Source organism: Hoplias malabaricus, chromosome Y, assembly GCF_029633855.1.
Source record: "Hoplias malabaricus isolate fHopMal1 chromosome Y, fHopMal1.hap1, whole genome shotgun sequence".
Classification (NCBI taxonomy): Eukaryota; Metazoa; Chordata; class Actinopteri; order Characiformes; family Erythrinidae; genus Hoplias; species Hoplias malabaricus.
This window is the reverse complement of record NC_089820.1, coordinates 43,931,197-43,950,639: the sequence shown is the minus strand read 5'-3', so window position 1 is coordinate 43,950,639 and position 19,443 is coordinate 43,931,197. Positions and strand designations below refer to the sequence as shown.

The window sequence follows — 19,443 nt, the reverse complement described above, 5'->3', positions numbered from 1 at the left end:
CATGTTAAATCCCTTCAACTCAGAGGAACGTTAGATGAGCAGGTGCCCACTTTGAGACCTCATTAATATGTGCACTGCTGACCATTGGTTATCTTCTCATTCTGAACATCTCAGCCTGTGAGTTTCCAAGTTAATAAAGGGACCCATGGCTTCCATTTCGAGAAAAGAGCCTCGGGAATGCTTGGAATTCCTTTGCCTGTGACTCAAGGCACCTAACAAAGGCGTTCTGGAAAAAAGCTCCGGAATTAAACTGGAATTAGCATGCAGAACACCAAGGAAGAGGCCAGACCACCTGCTCGGAATGTGACCGTCCGAAAAGTGGTCTGCATGCTGAATCAGGACAGTGTCCAAATAGTTTAAAATAGAACAGGACTCACCCAATATAAACTCAACCATCTGTGTCCAGGGACACCAAGTTGTAATCAGTGCTGGCTCCGTTCAAACCAAGGAGTCTTGGCCAAACACACCATTACTGTCTGAATATTTCAGGAGACTCAAGTGCATGAATTTACAGTGCAATTACCTTTTGAATCTGAATTTCTGTACAAATGATTCCTAATATTTTACAGAACTGAGTCCCCACTGAAACAGATTAATTCTGTGGTTTGATAAATTATAGTTAACTGTAATTTATCAACTGCAATTCCAAATTAAATCTGCAGAAGTTACATTTTGGTTTTTGATAGGCACAAGAATGCATCAACTGCACTATGATGGACCTCAGGCAAAAAAAAAAAGAACTGGCCACCATTTAAGGAGCACCAGAGGCACCTGATTGTTATTGCAATATTTAAGATGAACGAAAAGAACCTGACTGTAGTTGATGCAATATTTAAGGTAGACAGGAGGCACCTGAATGTAACTGTGAAAATATTTAATGTGGACCAGAGGCACCAGGATGTAACCATGGCAACATATTGCCATTTGATGAACAATAGGCACAAGAATCTAACTATGGTTGAATTTAAGGTGGGGCGGTATTTATGACATTCAATTGTATCAGCAACTACATCAGTAAGGGAGGAATAGAGGAATCTAAAGGAAAAATGGATATGGTGCACCATTTAAAGTTGACCTAAGTAACCTCAATGTAACCGCAATAGTTTTTAATGTGGATCAGCGATAACTAAAAAAACTTAAGCAATATGTAATGTGGACTGGACACATTCAAATGTTACCCTGACTGGAAGCACCAGAATGTAATTATGGAAATATTTAAGGAAGACTGGAGGCTCTAGAATGGAACTGCTGCACCACTTAAGGTCGTGCAGCAGTTACATTCTAACTTTGGAAAAGAAAGCCACTCCTGCACTTCCCCTCTTGACTTGGCCTGAGGGAATCTCTGCCATCATGCAGAAGGGCATTCTGATTTGCCACAGGCCTGAGAAATTGCTACCCACAGAACCCGAAACCTTTGGACTTGCACGAGGAAAGGAGTGTATAGAAAAATAGACTTTGTAGAGTCAAATCCCACAATTATTTCAGAAAGTGTCCACTCATGGAATAAATGTATAATGCAAATAATAGTTCAAAAGGGTGAGAAAAAGTGAATAGGGAAAATGAATTAGAATGGGGGAAAAAAATAAGAAAAAAAATACATGGCAAATAAGGAACCAATTTCAGCCTAAACATTAGTTGTACCTATGACACAACTCAAAACACAACTAACTGATCCATGTTCAGTTTCTATTTGTGCAAAAATACTTGTATGGCTTAAAATTGTTTTGTATTTTCACAAGCCACTGTCTACACATTTGTAATCTATTACCCTAACCATGATCATCCATGGCTGACATGATGTCAAGGATTCCACAGAACCAATCAGAGTTAGCAATATTTTTATGTCCCTCACCTTAAAAAAGACTGCATTATAACTAAAAAAGTTCTACATCCCTGGACTTTACAGGGAGTGCTCTGCCAGTATTAAAGCCTTATAAAGGGGCCGGAGGGCTCCCAGAGTGCGTGCCCCTGAAGGGTTTCTTTTGGCTGTTCAGCATTATGAGTACTGGGGCACTAAAGGGCATGGTTCCTCAGGACAGTGTTGCAGGTGTGAATTTTACATGTCATAGGGTACAATTTTGTGTACGGTTGTTTTTTGGCTCCTGTCCACTGCAGGGGCATCCCCAGCCAAGCTAATTGTGCTAGCTTCTCACAACTACTAGCACTCACTTTTTGATGTGGCTTTGTTTACATTGCCATTGCACTGCCACTATCAATCATTCTCAGATATGACCCTCTCAGTTCTGAGCAGGCAGAAAATGTTTGATTTTTAGAGCTATATATATATATACAATTTTATATAATTAAAAATGAGTGGCCAGTGGCTTTAATATCTTATTTTTTTGTGCATATATTTTATTTCTATGAACAGTTTCTGGGTACCCACACAATAATGTCCTTGCAAATTTAAACAGTATTTTTAATATGTCCTGAAGACAAGATTGTTGGCTGGGCAGAACCTGAATCTTGTTTCTGTACCATGACCTGCAAAAACAGTTTGGCAGCCAAGACATTACCATATTTCAGGCACAGAAATTGTCCTTGTATTTGCCCTGACTTTAACTATTAGAAGACATCAAATAGTTGCAGCTAACCACCAGTTACTTAACAAACAATTGACTGTGACTGTTATTAAGTGGTTGGAACTATTTTCTATAATATGGTAAGATCACATTCTATCAAGTCAAGTCATTCATTGAGAAATTCAGCTCATTCCAAAGTGTTGCCCTCAAAATAAAAAATAAAAAAATGAAACCTTTTCTAAACTCACTGCTATTGTTTGGTTTTGTGTGAATTTGTCATATTGACAAAACTACGCAGAGCTATTTTCTGCTGGGTGTCAAATCTATCTAGACGTTCATCCCTCAGTGGCACAGCTGTGTTAGGGAGTGGAAAAAACCCACACACTTCTAAAGCTCTTTATTAGCATCTGAAAGCAATCGTCCAGCAGATGAGTCAACGACGCAGAGGATTGAGAAACCAATTCCACCCTAAAAAACTTCTGCAACCCTCCGCTCCCTCTAAAGCTCCTCATCCCCCACTCAGGTGTTCATTAGGGGCAGATGAATGGGGTTTGAAACCTGAGGAAATGAAGGACCCTGAATCAGCCAAATGGAACCACCAACTCAGATGGGAGAGGGAGAGAGAGAGAGAGAGAAAGAGAGAGAGGAAATCTGACAGGTGAGTGACAGGACGAGCTGACCCACGTGACACTGTTATCTCTGTCCGGAGTTCAGCAGCCTTAGAGAATTTAAAGAAGGGGGAGAGAGAAAAAGAAAGGCACAAAAGTGCATCAGGGAAAGCAGCAGGGGGTGAGTGAGGATAGCAGAAATCTCTCCCTCTGCTAACAGCAGGTGAAATGAACCCAATATTCAGTTGGAATATTGACCAACATCAACACACAGCAATAACTTGGATCTTCAGAGACATACAGTCCTGTGCAAAAAGTCTTACAGAAAAAAAAGTCTTACAGAACACATTATTATTATTTAAATAAGTATGGTTCTTCTATAAAGATAAATAAAAATTAAATAGGGCGGCATGGTGGTGCAGCAGGTAGTGTCACCGTTACACACAGCTCCAGGGACCTTTGTGTGTTGCCTTCCAATGACCCTGGGTAGGCATCCAGACATACCACAACCCTGAATTGAATGAGCGGTTACAGATAATGAATGAAAGAATGAAAAATAAAATAAAAATCTCCCACAGTCCAAAAACATGCAGGTTGGGTAATAACTGTCCTGGTGTGTGAGTGAATGAGTGTGTATGTGAATGAATGTCTGTATGCGTGAGTGAGTGTGTGTGTGCCCAGAAATGGATCTAGCGCGCTTCTCGCCAGTGTGTGTGTGGATTGAAAGTTGAGTGCTGATTGTAAAGCGTCCTTGGGTTTCTAGAAAGGCACTATATAAGTGTAACGTTAAATAGGTGTGAGGGTGTCACCCTGTGACAGACTGTTGCCCCCTCCAGGGTGTGTTCCTGGCTTGCGCCCAGTGATTCCGAGGAAGGCTCCGGACTCACTGTGACCCTGAACTGGATAAGAGCTTACAGACAATGACTATATGAATGAATGGATGATAACCTCAAATAACCCTGGATTGAGAGTTAAATTAACACATTCACACATAGATTTTCACTGCTTACTGTTAAAATGTAATTTGTATTCATTTTTGTATTTAGTTTTTTGTTTCCAGTAAATAAACTCTTACTGCTCAGATAAATACCTTTTGACATCTCATTTTCAATGATGCCTAACACCTTTGCCCAGTATTGTATTTTCATTCCAACGCAAAGTTCACTTTCAAAAAGAGGGGATAAAACAGTAAAAACAAATAGCTTAAGCACCTTGACTTGGCTTCACTTCACATTATGTTCCTCTAAACTCCAAAGCTGGGGTCACACTGCAGGCCACATAGGATCTATTTCTTAAAGCTGAGTGTTAGGCTGAGCGAGTACATCACAGGTTATAGTTAAACTTATTATAAAACATTAAACACCCCTCCACAGATCTGAGCAGATAAATATGCCCCCTTGTGGAGAATTTTTAACCTGCTAAACATGAGCGAGTGAGTGAGTGAAACCAGGTGATGAGTTGTTCTGCTACGCATATGTTCTGAATTTTAAAACATTATAGGACTCAAGGTAAGCAAATAAGCAAAAAAGGTATTGTCAGTGATTATAGTGATGACAGAAATGCCGAACAGTGACGAGGTTAGATTTCAGCTTGACAGTGTAAAAATAGGTACAGCAAGTCTTAAAATACTTGCATTTTTTTAAAACCCAACATCTGAACATCTGTGCAGTATATTTCAGAGTCAGGACGTCAGATGGTTAGCGACGCTAGCAGCAAGGAATGATGGGTCGTTTCATTCATCTGCCGCCGGATTGACATCATCCATCAAACTGAGGCTGGAGCCTCCCCAGGCATCCAATCAGAGCTCAGCTTTCACACGACACACTTCAAATATATTCCACCTGTCACCTGACCCTCCTCCTCCACACACACACACACATACAGCCTCTGACAGGAACATCACACACCAGTTACTGAGGGGCACCAAGGCTCCCAAAAAAGGAAAATAAAATGCTAATGGATAGATCCATAAAACAAATCTGCTAAGAGAAATTAGCATTTAAAGAACACCTCCTGAAATGAAGGGTGTTAATCAGGAGTTTTTTCTGTTTGCTGCAGTTACAGTCTCTACATTTCTGGGAAGGGTTTACACTAGATTGTCTGTAAGTATTTGAAGGCATGCAGCCACATTCACATCTATGAAGTCAGGTACTGATGTGGGTGATAAGTTCTTATTCCTAAATCAGCAAAAATAATAATAATAAGTATAGCAATAATATATGGCATTTTAAGGCACTTATTACTAACCCAAAAATGCCATTTCCATGTAATTTCCAGGGATGAACATGTAAAAACAACCACAAAATGAAAGGAACATATAACACATAACAAAATACAACAGGAGTAATAATAAGGGTCAGCGTGTTTTAGGCTAAACAGAGAGGTTATATGCAACAGAATGGTTAAAATAGGAATAGTGATAGAGAGTTTGACTGTTGAATTTCTAGAGGGAGGGAGCATCTGTAGAAGGCTCAGTCTCCAAAAATGTGCAGGTTGGAAGAGGGAATGTTGTGTAAACCAGTTGAAAAAGATCTGAGAGTGCAGTTAGGTGTGTAAGGTTGAAGAAATGTATTGGAAGGAGCTCCAACTCTACAAAGAACCCTCAAACCAATGAGGCCACCCTCTGGCAGACTCTTGACCTTGAGCATGGTGACTGTAGTCTTATGTAGAGCTGCTCCAGAGCAGATTAGCACTGCCAATAGCAAAAAATAATAATAATAAATTAATTATTAAAAAAATAAATAATAAAAAAAAATCTGATGAGAAATAAAAAGACACAGACTAAAAGCTGATTTAAACTGTGCTATATTAATGACGATTCTCTGATCCAATCACCCAAATCATACCTGCTGTGTGGGGGTCCTGTGGGATTCCTGACCATTGAATAACTGAGTGAAATGGGGCGAGTATGAAGAGCAAGTGATGGATATTACTCCACAATTGTAGAATTTGTACAACAAAGTGCACCTGTGGAGCTAAGAAAATGGAGTGTTGGCTGACTGGAGCTATGCTTATGCTGTAGGTTTTGTAAGTTCTATGAATATCTATAAGTCTTGTCATTTAGGGACACACTATCTGGACATAATGTGTTCCTTGTCAAAGTGGATCATTTCTTAATTCCTGACTGTGCGTTTCATACTGTCCTTTACACTGAAGGATTTTCTGTAAAGAAAGACTCGTTTTTAAAAGCCATATCAAACCTGTCGCTGCTGGGAGGTGCAGGAGAACAGGAGCACACTAATGACTGCTCACGACTTCAGCTAAACTGACAAAGACACACAAGGTTGGACTACATTTATACATTAGTAGGTCTAATAATAATAATAATAATTATTATTATTAATATTATTATTATTATTTTAATCAAGCTGCAAGTTTTGCAAGTATGCTAAAGAAATATAATAACTTTACCAAAATTCTGAATTAGAAATATTGAGATAACAATAAGAAAAGACAGGATCTTATTGTCATTAAAGCATCAATGTCACATGCTAAATCAATACTATGACAATATAAGTGATTGTTATCAAATCTGATGCTTAGTCACAACTGAGGTTCTTTGTCATAAATGTGAGATATTAAAGGAACATTATTACAGGTCATTAGAGCATCACAATTTTGGAGCTGTAATTTTTCAGGTAAAAATATTGCATAGTGCTCAATAAAGTGTAAGTCATAATTAAGAGACTATTTAGTCATACCCTAAGTCCTTTCAGTTATTTAGAACATTATGGAGTTGCCTCAACAAACATCAATGTGCATCAACCACCTAATTGCTTATGATGTGACAGCATCCAGTCTGCACTAGTGCACTCACCATACATCAGCTATTTGTAAGAGATGAGACAAGAAGGAATAATTGAGTTAATATATTAGAAGATGGATGGATGGTCAGAAGGCCAAAAGTGACCACAATGGCAGATGTAGCCAGACAAGGAAACGCCCTGGGATCTTTTAGTTAAGTGTAGTGTCACCATCACTGCACTCAGGTATGCACACTTACTTCAGGTACTACACACTTCAAGCAATGACTCATGCTTTCCTTCTCCCATCTAAGTACCAGCCAGGTTCAAACCGGCTTAGCTTCAGTGGCTTTGAATGTTGCATGATTATGACATGCCATAATAAAGTCATAATCATGAGACCCTAAATCAAAATTCTGAAATACTATGTCATTAATATGTGATTATAAGTTGGAATTTTGAGATATTAAGCCATCATTATGAGATGATAAATCTGAAATATGAGATACTGAAGTCATAATTTGAGATACAAATGAACAATTATGAAATATTAAGCTATACTTATTATAGTCTTGATTAAGGCCAAAATTGTCAATATTATGACTTTATACATGGCCATTTCCTTGAAGTGCACATGGGCTTTGAATATTTTCTGATTAGGGAAAACACACACACACACACAAAGTGAATGTCAGCACTAATAACTGAGATTGGGAGGTAAAAGTTTCCAGTGTTTATTTCTCTAACAAGGGTATTGATGTTGAAACCAGGGTTGGGAAAACACAGTGCCCCCAAATGTGACACAGAAGGAATTGTATTTCTCAACAATTTATTAAAGAGCTGCAGAAAACACCATGTCTCTCCACCACACCCAGGCTTTTACACAGAAAGTACACCCAACCCCCACCACCGGACACAACTGCTGTCCATCATATATGTCAATCTCCAGCAGGAAATGAGAACGAGAAATAACATCATTTCTTAACTGGAAAAAAAATCAGCTCATTCAGATTCAAATCATTTAACTGCTGCTGCCTCATATATTAATAAAATTGAAAATATTTACCCTTGATAGGTTCTTGGTGGAATATACAAATGGACAATTTACAATCTCAAAAATGTATCTGACATTAAATCTGTATTTTGAAAATGGAAACTATGATTAATCCTCTGTCCACAACTACAGCTCCATCATTCCAAGGAAGCAGAGAGCACAGCTGCACTGCTCACCAGTCTCCCCTGGCCTTTATAACCCTCTGGTGAACTCTGGCTTTGGGTTTGAGCATTGTAACCTTATAAGGCTCATAAGCAACTGCCGTGATAAAGCTCCATCCAGACCTTTGGGAGGATTTGGGATCCAGGAACAGCAGTACCTGACCTCACTGATGCTCTTATGGTTGCCATCAGACCCTCACAGCAATGTTCCAACATCTAGTGTAAAGCCTTCCCAGAACACTAGAGCCTGTTACTGAACCAGAGAAGAACAAACTCCCAGTTAAAAAAACACCTGTCTGACCTGAGCTAAACAAGGCTGACCCATCACTGTGCAGTGGTAAAGAAACTGTGAGAGGAAATAAAGCTTAATCCCTGCACTGCCAACGGACTGAGGCAGACAAACTGCACAGAAAATAAACAGGACCACAAACAAGCTGTCCAAACAAGACCTATGGCATTTGCCCTGCAGGTACATAGCATTCTAAGGGACTAGGTATTTCTCACTGACTAATACAGCATCCAAACAAGTTTATTTCTACAATACGTTTCCTTTTCCTGTGAAGGAACCTTCATAAAAATTAAATATACATGTGAAATGATTTCAAATAACATGCAAAGAAAAACAGAAGTGAAAAAGGCCTGCAACAAGGGTGGAGCTTCAACATTGTGTTTAAATACTGACAAATGCTGTGTCCGAAAGTGTGCCCTATTCTCAGAAAATAAAAAACAGAGGGTAGAGGTACATTATTGTAACTAAAGGTACAAACAGTGGGTTTACTGGATTCCATCCATCCATTATCTGTAACCACTTATCCAATTTAGGGTCGCGGGGGGTCCAGAGCCTACCTGGAATCATTGGGTGCAAGGCGGGAATACAACCTGGAGGGGACGCCAGTCCTTCACAGGGCAACACAGACACACACACATTCACTTTCGAGTCGCCAATCCACCTGCAACTTGTATTTTTGGACTGTGGGAGGAAACCGGAGCACCCGGAGGAAACCCACATGGACACAGGGAGAACACACCAACTCCTCACAGACAGTCACCCGGAGCTGAAATCGAACCCACAACCTCCAGGCCCCTGGAGCTGTGTGACTACGACACTACCTGCTGCGCCACCGTGCCGCCCTTTACTGGGTTCCACCATTTTGTAATAGTGTCTGAAAACATGAACAATTTTCTGTGCACTCAAGCAATCCCACAGTGCACTGCAATATGATGTGCCCTAATGGATACCCATTATACACTGTGATGAACCCACATGAAGTAGTGTCTGAATCCCTGAACTGAGTTCCTTGTAATAGTACACTATAGTGCACTATAAATATCCCTACACAATCTATAAAAATGAATCCAAAAATCGTTCTTTAAATAAAAACCAATATTACATTTAATACAAGATATTTAAGGTCTCTACTCTTCTGTGAAGACTTCACACTACAATTTGACATAATTGACATACTGCTGTGAGGATTTGATGGCATCCAGCCACAAAAACGTCAGTAGTACTGATGTGGTACCGAGTGGTTTGTATCTTTCAAAGGAGTCATAATCTGTTGAGAGATTTCATGATAAGCAGCTTCACTGAAATCAATTCACACTCACACTTGGAGAGCACTGCATGCTTGCCTGCTGTACGTTGCAGTCATTGGTTGTTGATAGCCCTTAGACCTGAACAACATAAATATTTCAATCCACAACAGCCAGACAGCCTCATCTGAACCTGTTCACTTAAGGCTGTCAGCATTAAAGCTGCATACCTGAGCTGTGGTGTTTACTTTAGAAGCTTTTAGCGCTACATTTATCCACAAGTGTTTCAGGAGCGCTAGGTATCCCAACACAAGATGTCTTCTCTGTGCAGTACTAGCAGTATTAATGCTTTCATCACAACACAAAATACAAGTCAATCTATTGCGATTTGAGTCTTTAAATGCTTAATAATAAATACATAATAATAAATTGCTGTGAGGACTTGATGGCAGTCATGAGATCACTAGTAAAGTCAGGTACTGATGGAGCTTCATCCCTTCAGAGAACACAGGTGTATGGCCTCAACTGTTCAGCTTACTGTGGAGATATAGTATATGAACTGAATGTATATTAACATAGCTCCATTTCCCTCATTATAAAGAATTTTACTGTTGGATTTGGACAGGAGAAATTAGAACATGAAACCAGCTCTAAACGATGCAACATTTTTGCCTGATAGCGTCCTGAAAGGCCGATCATTGCGGAAAGTCCCTGCCTCATTATTTCCACATCAGCAAAATGTCAGCAGACGCAAAGAGCACTGATAATGTAGCGAAAAACGTAAAGAAGATGGATGGCTAAACAACGGCTACACAAACAAAGGAGGAAAACTAGTGCCTGTGAGCCAGAGAACACAGGCTGTGATTTAAAAATCTATTTATTATCATAGAAGGCCAGCAGACATCCGTTAGAGGAGGGATGGAAGAATAATTGCATTGTCTTTGTTTGATAAATGAGTTGATTTAGAAAACTGCAACAACACACCTCTTTACTAGGGCTAAATGATTTAGAGAAAATAATCTAACTGAAATATATATCTGACCAATATGGTTATTCAAATGTGCAACTCCAGGAATTTTGATTTGGCCAGGCTTCTTGTTGTGGGCTGGGAGATATAGCATACATTATATAAAGATACTTGAAGACAGTTATGATTTTCTTCATGTTATGAAACAGCTATTAAACACTGTTTGAAAAATTTTCAGTGGCGGTAATATTTTGCTGTCACTGATGGTACGTTTAAGAGTACATTTTATATACTATTTCATGTATCTGTATTGCACCTTTAATTCTGTGAGTATACTGAAATTATTATTATTATTTTTAAACAACAATTTTATATTAAACATGTATAAACATTTGTACAATCCCCTCTCTGGAGTATAAACTAGCTTACATATCAATGTAATTCTTTATTTCATGTGAATTGCAGTTTATTAAAAATATACACGAATAATTTAAAAATATTAATTGCTACTGTTAGTAGTAAAAATGGTGTATTTTTCCATTAAGCCACATCTGCTTCCAGACTTCTCCCAGAAAGAAAAATAAAGAGATGTGGCCTCTCCAAATGATGGCAGACCACTCAAGTCTTGTTTTAATAGAAGACGTCAACAACTAGGTATTTTTGGGCTGATTCCTTGAGGACTCATTTGCTAAGTCAGCTCCTATACAAAAAAATAACCACATATTCATGTTTCAAATCATAGCAAGAGAGCAAAAACTACAGCAAAATTCTGGGGTTAATTACATCATATTACGGGAAATTCAGCTCTCAGAAAGTAATAACAATTCCATCCACATTTACTCTGCATCTCTAATGGAGTCAACAATGTGAAAAGCTGCAAAAAAGCTTAAGAAAATGCCTCATGTTGAGTTTCCTCCAACTTAAGATCCCCACAGAATTTAGTTCAAAGTGTTACACTCCACTTCCACCCACCAGAAGATCAGGAAAAAAAAATACAGAATCATTGCTTCCGTAGAGACAGTCTCCGTAGTTTCCCTAAAGAAACTTCAGAGGAGGTCCCTCATGTACATCATGTCACTTCTATTTATGAATGATTTTTCCACCTTTCTTGACATCAACCAGTATATATACTGATTTTGGATGAATAGATCAGGACCAGCAAATTATCCCAACGTATGTAAGAACAGGTAACACCGCCCCACATAACCTCTCATGATTGTGTTCTTTTTTAAAGACATGTATGAATTGTTCCATTCTATATTTACATAGGAGCAGAAGTTTTGTAACACAACGCTCTGAAATGAAAGTCAGTGAACCCCTAGTGTCTGTCTGAGGAGGAAATGTGGATACTGTTTCTGTTTAAATGTGTTCAGTAAAGTGCACATAAAGAGAAGGAATGCAATTAATAATACTTTCTTTAGTATTCCTTTGATCTTCATTTGGCACAGTATAGTCATGCTCACTTTAGTGTTGACTCACTTAAACAATTTAGTGTTTAAAAGGCTTTTTACTGGAGGCACACTTGTGCTACTGTGCATGATTGGCAAGCAGAAGGGTGCAGCAGTGCACCTCTAAATTCTGTGTGCACCCCAGTCTTACATGTAGTCAAGAAATGCACCTGTGGAGCTCCATCATTTCAGAGAACACTGTTCCAATACTTCATAGCTAAGCCCAGCCCAGAGTACTAAGAACCATAAAGCTGATACTGTTTTTTTTTAAAGTATTATTATTTACGTATGGTGGTAGACACATGTTCAGGAGCCTAAGTAAATGTCATGCTTTTCTGTAGATTACATACAGTGTGTGTACACAATTGAAAATCTTTGCACCTTAAAGTAGCTGAAATCACTTAAATATAAGGGGTATATTTAACCGAAACTTTAGGATCCATAGTGAAACCTGGCACATAGCACTGAGCGTCTGCTTTGTAAGAGGGAGAGTGAAGGTTGTATCGTGTCTCATTCCCAGGTGCGGTCTCTTCATTTTCAAGGCGCTTCAAGTAGACGTGTCTGACAGAACTAGATCTCGGAAGATGTTTTACTTATGAATGTGTCATTCGGCTACTGTGGAGTGCGATAAAACATTCTGTAGGCTACAGTTAGCACAGACTCTTTATTCTCTCTGTGTGTTATACTGAGATTAGCTCAGTTCTCTCTGCTGTAGTTTGGTTTTAATGTCAGCACTGCTGCTGTGATGATTATGTAGTTTTTTTTTTTCACCTGCATTTTTCTGTCATTTTGCTCCGGATTAAAACAGAAGGGTTAGCATTCTACTAACCACACACGTACAGTACCAACATGTGCAGAGCTGATTATAGTGTTTTTTTTTCCCTCTTCGGAGCTACCCAGGCAAGGCTTCTTGCTGCTGTACTTGCAGGTTTTCCACAGTTGTGTAGATAAGAGAATTGGACCAGAGCAGCCATGTGCATTCTCATCAGAATTAGCCTGCTAGCCCTCAGCAATAATCAGTGCAGGGAAGATAAAAGGGCCTTGAACAAGCCTGGTTTAAAACCAGGAATACAACACAGGGCACACACGGCATGATTTGTGTTGAGTGAAAGAGAACTTTTACAAGGTTAATGTAATCAAGGATAATCACATTCAAATGAACACACTTCCACGCGTATCAACTATCTCCGCAATCACACAAACAACAACACGTTCTGAATACACAAGTACACAAAAAGCAAAAACGTGATCTCCTCAATATGTCAGTACATACTTCTAGACAACACAGAGATCACATGGAAAGACAAAGGAGACTTCAGCAGCTCTCCATGTTTAAGTGGAGATCTCACAAATGCTGATATGTGCTTAGCTTCAAATCAGCTAAACACAAGAACTCAAGACAAGGGCTATATTCACATTACAAGGCTCATTTATTAATTCAGATTTTTTGCACAGATTGGATTTGGCTGTTTTGATAGTTCATTTGTAAATGTAAGTGACATATCTGTCCATAATGTGAATAAATCTGTCTCTAAAATGGCACGCATAGGCACATTACATTTATGCATGTTGCCTTCTTCACCATCATACAACAAAAACATAAAATTTGTGAGATTGCCTCATTTTAAATTTGGCTTAAAAATGTTAGTAGCTTGTGTGCACTGCATGTTGCTTGGGAACAGCATGCAGCTTGTGATGTATACGTACAGGCCAAAAGATGCAGTAATCTGATCTGGCCATTCACATTCATGTTGCATATCAGATGCTGAATGTATGCCATTTAGGACCACATATGAAAGTGGCAAAATCTGATGTCCACACAGCCCTAAAAAATCAGATTTGAATCACATTATAGCAAAGAAATAACTACAAAACTTTGAGTAACTTCAGCCTGGTAATGTGACTGCAGACAGAGTATCTTCTTAGTTCTGCAAATAATTAAAAGTTGAATGTGGACAAAATTATCTCATTTTAGTCTGATGCTATTTCTCCTAAAGAATTTTAAAGAGAAATCTATTGAGCCATCAGGGAGAAACATATTTTTAAGCAACTTACCGTCATTAGCTCCTTCTGAAATGACTTCTTCTCCTTGATCTCCATGTTGTTACAATCCTCTTTGAGTTTCTCCAGCACGGAAGCCACCTTCTCTGGTTCACTATCCAACTCTGCCCGGCAGAAGTAAGTCAAGGGCAAGTTCCCATAGCCCAGGGCATCAGCAAACGACCTCCAGTTTCCCACATTCTCCATCAACACTGTCCTCACAGAGGCATAAATGTAGGTGAGGAACTTGCAGGGCTTTAGGGTTTGTTCCAGCAGCATTGTGGTGGTAAGATCTGGCCCACAGAAGTAAATTGGCTTCACCTTACCCAAAACTAGCACATTTTTCACATGCACAAGCCCAGTCTTTCCCTGATAGTAACCTATATACCACTCTTTGGTCCACAGTTGCCCTTTCAGTTTGATCTTCTCTTCACTAAGCAGGGCAATCACGTCCCCCTTCTTATATTCCAGCAAGTACTGGTTCTTTGTTTGCCTAATCACCGTCTTGATCAGTTTGCCAAACCTTAAGTTTGTAATGCAGCGCTCCTGGAACTGTGGATATTTGGTGGTTATGGCCAAAGGTGATAAAATAATCTTGCCCACTTCCTTCTTCTTAAGAAATCTTCTCTGGCCATTGGCTCGTATTCCAGTTTTAGGCGGAGGTTGAGGTGTCTGGACGCAGAACTGGGCAAGGATACAGTCCTGATCATCCTTGACCTGAACCCGAAGTGTGAAGTCAGACAGCTCATCTGCATTTCGAGATGAGATCATGTAAATGAGACGGCTGACTTTGCCAAGTTTAACCTGGAATCCTCTTACCACCCTGGCTTGATCACTTGCCTTCACTTCGTAATTGGACATGTTGGAATACATGCCTATCTGAAGGTCTTGAGGCCGAGCGAGAACAAATTGGTGCTTCCCCCAAAGCTGGAGCGCCACAGGTGGAGCAGACTGAGCCTGCTTGCCTACCTCAGTGACAAGCAGGGTCTTTGGAGCACAATCGTGTCCAAAGATGGCAACCACAGTCTTAAAGGATGGATGAATGTGCTTAGGTCCATACAGGCCGAGAGTGACCTTCTTCACAACATGATCCCACACAGTCGAATTAAACAAAACATGGTTGGATTGGACCACAACAGCCACATACATACATGGTTCCAGACTGTCCAACTGGACCTGAACTGTATCTCCATATATGTATGCCTGTGGTACAGGGATGTAGGGACCCTCTTTGCAGTCGCTTCTCACACATATCACCTTTGCCACTTGTCTGCTCTCTTTTTTTACTTCAACAGATATCTTCATCTCCAAGGTTATGAAAGATTTGATCTCCATGTTGCTTAATTTAATCTCAACTACAGGGCTGACTGTGGTGCACCTGTCATTGTTCAGTTCCAGTGGTGGATCCAGTAAAGCCTTTATCGATATCTGTTGGGTGTCTCCCACTGCGACATGACCCTCAGGTATGTGAATACTGATGCTAGTGTCTGGAAGTTGGACTGCCCCACCACAGCTGTCCAGCTTACAAACAATATTAGTTTCCACAGGCTGGGTTTGTCCCCAACCTGGATTCTGCCCCAAGGAGTCAAGGTCATGGCATGAACGGGCCAACTTCCGGTGGTTCAGCCATGCTGTCCTGAAGTCCTCTCTGCTCTGAAACTGCTCTGGAGATGGTGCCTTAAGACCTGTGAAGAACCCTGATGAAGGCAATGGAGGATTGGACTGAGACTGGAGGATTGACAACTCTGACAAACTGTAGGATCTTTTGCTCCGGAAAAATGGGTTGTCCTTGCGGCTTATCTGCAAGGGTTCTACACTGGGGCTGGTAGGCATACCATCACAAATACTATTCCCATTATTGTAAAAAGTAGCAGTGCCATTGCTAGTGGTAGTGGAGATGAGAGCAGATGGTATAGGAGTAAGGGAGTCAAAGAGAAGTAGATCAATGCTGTTATTTTGATTGGCCTTTTCATTGCTGTTCTGGTCAAGCGCACCCTGTACTGAGCCGTTGAGGAAGGGATTGGTTGAAGAATGCATGGAAAAGGGATTGTTGTTGTTGTAAGGCAATGGGGGCTTCAGGCTCACACCAGTCCACTCCCCCAAGAGGTCCATCTCCTTCACCCCTTCATCTGAGCAGTCCCCAAGATTGTCAATCATTCCACTGTCACTGAGATATGAATTCCTATAATTGACAGGCTGGACGTAGGCAGAAGGAATGTACCCCATTTCTGTGTTGTTGTGGGCATACCACCACTCCCCACCGGATGTGTCCAGCACATAGAGGTGGTCACCTTTTGAGAACTTCAAAGTGGTAAAGCTGGATGGGCAGTAATCCTTGATGGCCACCACTTCCTGCGCAGTCCCAAAGGATGCAGAGGTATCCAACCGCAAGGCACTGGGAGAAGGCACTAAAAAAAGAGAAAGAGAAGTGTTTTATTTCTTACAACTGTTACAATTTTTGTTTATGCCTTGCTGTATCTACAATGGTGCTTGAAAGTTTGTGAACCCTTTAGAATGTTCTACATTTCTGCATAAATTTGACCTAAAAATATTAAACTTGGTCATTTATTTATTGAGGATAATGATCCAATTTTACATATTTGTTAAGAACATAAGTATGTGAGTGAGTATCTGGTGTGACCCTGCACATTGGCTTAGAGGAATTGTAGCCCACTCCTCTGTACAACACAGCCTGGGTTTCCTCCCATGAAGTGCTTGCTTCAAGTCCTTCCACCACATTTCTATAGGAACAAGTCAGGATTTTGACATTCTAAATCATTAAATTTATTCTCCTTTAACCATTTCTTCATAGAACTACTTATGTTCTTAAGGTAATTTTCTTCAATTCACCATCAGAGGTCCTGATGTTTACCTTTAGAATTTGCTGGTATAACTCAGAATTCATTGTTCCATCAAAGATGGCAAGCCTTTCTGGCCCAGATGCAGCAAAACAGGCTCAAACCATGGTATTACCACCACTATGTTTCACAGATGGGATGAGTTTTTATGCTGAAATGCAGTGTTTTCCTTTTTCTAAATATAATGCTTCTCATTAAAACCAAAAAGATCTAATTTACTCTCATCCATCCATTAAACATTTATCCAATGTGATCTTTAGCAAACTGCAGATATGCAGTAATGTTCTTTTTGGAGAGCCCTGGCCTTTAATTTGCAACAACACTCAACTCTTCTGAAGTCCTCAGAAATCTCCTTTGTTGGTGCCATGATACACTTTAAAAAACATTTGCTGTTAAGATGAGATTTTGATAGATCCCTGTTCTACAATTTCCTTTGGGATTCTACAATTTCCTTCGGTATCAAAAAAGTTTTATATTAACTTGTCTACTTTAAATTATTTAAACAGGGAGCCCACTCACACCTGTTTGTCATTCCACTGACTGAAAACACCTGACTCTACTTTCAACTTCAAATTTTCTGTCTACTTTTAGGACATTGATGAAGTTTTGGGCAAATTTATGTAGAAATATAGAACATTCTACAAGTTTCACAAATGTTCAAGCATCACTGTAACTTCAAAAGAGAGGGGAAAAACATTCAGTACTTTTAGTTAAGGAAAATAACTGTACCATATTATATATTAATTGAAAATTTTGAAGTTAATTTCATATGCCCCATTTCATCTCCAAGACTTATATTTATTGTATTATTTATTTACACACTTCTACAATGAAAACTTGATTCTTCTATGGAAAAGAGATTGTAACATACCTTTAGAGAACACAACTTTAAAAACACTGTTGTACCTTTAAATGTATATTTACATTGTTTGTACTTTTATTGTATTGAACAATAATGTACCTGTACTGTACCTTTTATTTCTGAGTGTATTGAGATTATAAAAAGGATATCTGTGTGAAAAATGGATATAAAATGTCTTGTTCCAATGTATTTCCTACTTTTGAGAATACTGACCTTTGACATCTGTAAGACTGGCCTCAGAGAGTCCCTCGCTGAGGTCAATCAAGGTTCCCTCTGACTTGCAGCGAGGCAGGGCATTGTTGTTGTTGCTCACTCGGATCCGATGGGCGGCCATGTTGTCACAAGCCTTGTGAGAGCTACTCTTCCATTGCCCCAGTCATTGGCAGCTGTGCATCTTAAGCTGCACAAACAGAAACATGGGGAAAACACTGATTAGCCTCATTTTATTGCACACGGTTCCGACCATATCCCTGGAGAGTTGTAACAATCAGATTAGACGGTTATTAAGATGAAAACACTTTGGAAAAGATTTGCAAGGGTGATTAGCAGAATTAGTGGAATATTGCTTTAATGAAAAACCAGGGACAACCAAATAACCAAGGATTTTCAAAAGGATAAAGAGTCAGAGAACAGTCAACACATCAATTAATTGGATTTTCACTTTGGAAGCCCATTTTTTTTGCATTGGTTTCTGTCTGAAATTTAATGGCTTCTCCAGACTTTGCTTCTCAAGGCCTTTAGTGGCACTGGCATTGAAATGACATTATAATGGCAGGTAATGTTATATCAATAGCAAGTGTTAGTAAAACCTATAATTACTAATTACACTATATGGACAAATGTTTTAGATGGCTGCTCATGCAGTGAAGGGTATTAATTCGAGGTTTGTTCTATCTTTGTTGAAGTAATGGTCTCTACTAATCTAGGAAGACTAGATGAAGCAGAACATTTGCTGTGAGGTGCTTGATGGCAGCTACAGTAGAACTGGTGAAGTTGTATTATTAGTTCTGACAATCCAACTCATTCTTAAGATATTGCATGATGCTTAATCTCTCCAGAGAACAATAACAGGAAAATGCTATGGTGTTTTATACCCCTGCAGTGGCTTAATACACCTCTGACAGACTTGGTATTGGGCATGGAGCTCCAAAGTGTTCTAATATCCAAAGCCAAGTGTCTGCCAGAGTAGTATAAAACCCTTCATCAAAACATTCCTATGCGCAATGTCAGTGCTGTGGGGCAACAACTTACTGGACTGGAGGTATATGGCATAAAAGTTCACAACATCCCATTTTGTTTCCTGTATTTTTGTGGAAATTATAGAAGCTATGTGTGCACATTTATGAGAAACATTCCCACTATTTCAGCTCTTAAGTCCTAACAATTTTCTACTAGCAATAAAAGAAAGTGAGCCAGTGAAACTTGATGTTGTTTTTTAACATCCCTGTTTTTACTCTGTTCTTTTTTGGATTAAATTCAGAGCCACTGTTAGTGGCTTGGAAACCCTGCCCAAGACATCTGCTCTCTTTTATAAATTTCACCAGGGACATGAGCGGAGTGCAGAAACACGGTTTCCAGGAGCGTCCATGGCCAAAGGGAGAACAGAATGAGCCGGAAAATCCTCACAACCTATCTGCTGTTCTTCTT

General features: G+C 39.6%; 1 protein-coding gene across 1 annotated transcript in view; it reads right to left on the bottom strand.

The window, feature by feature from the left end:
- Positions 1 to 19,443, bottom strand: part of LOC136678738 (SH3 domain-binding protein 4-A-like) — a 49,368-nt gene that overhangs the window by 10,192 nt on the left and 19,733 nt on the right. Inside the window, exons 2-3 of the mRNA XM_066656859.1 lie at positions 18,010 to 18,196; positions 14,092 to 16,484 (exon numbers count right to left, since the gene is read on the bottom strand). Of these exons, the coding sequence (XP_066512956.1) occupies positions 14,092 to 16,484; positions 18,010 to 18,130 (2,514 nt within the window). The 5' untranslated portion in view covers positions 18,131 to 18,196. The remainder of the gene's footprint in view (positions 1 to 14,091; positions 16,485 to 18,009; positions 18,197 to 19,443) is intronic.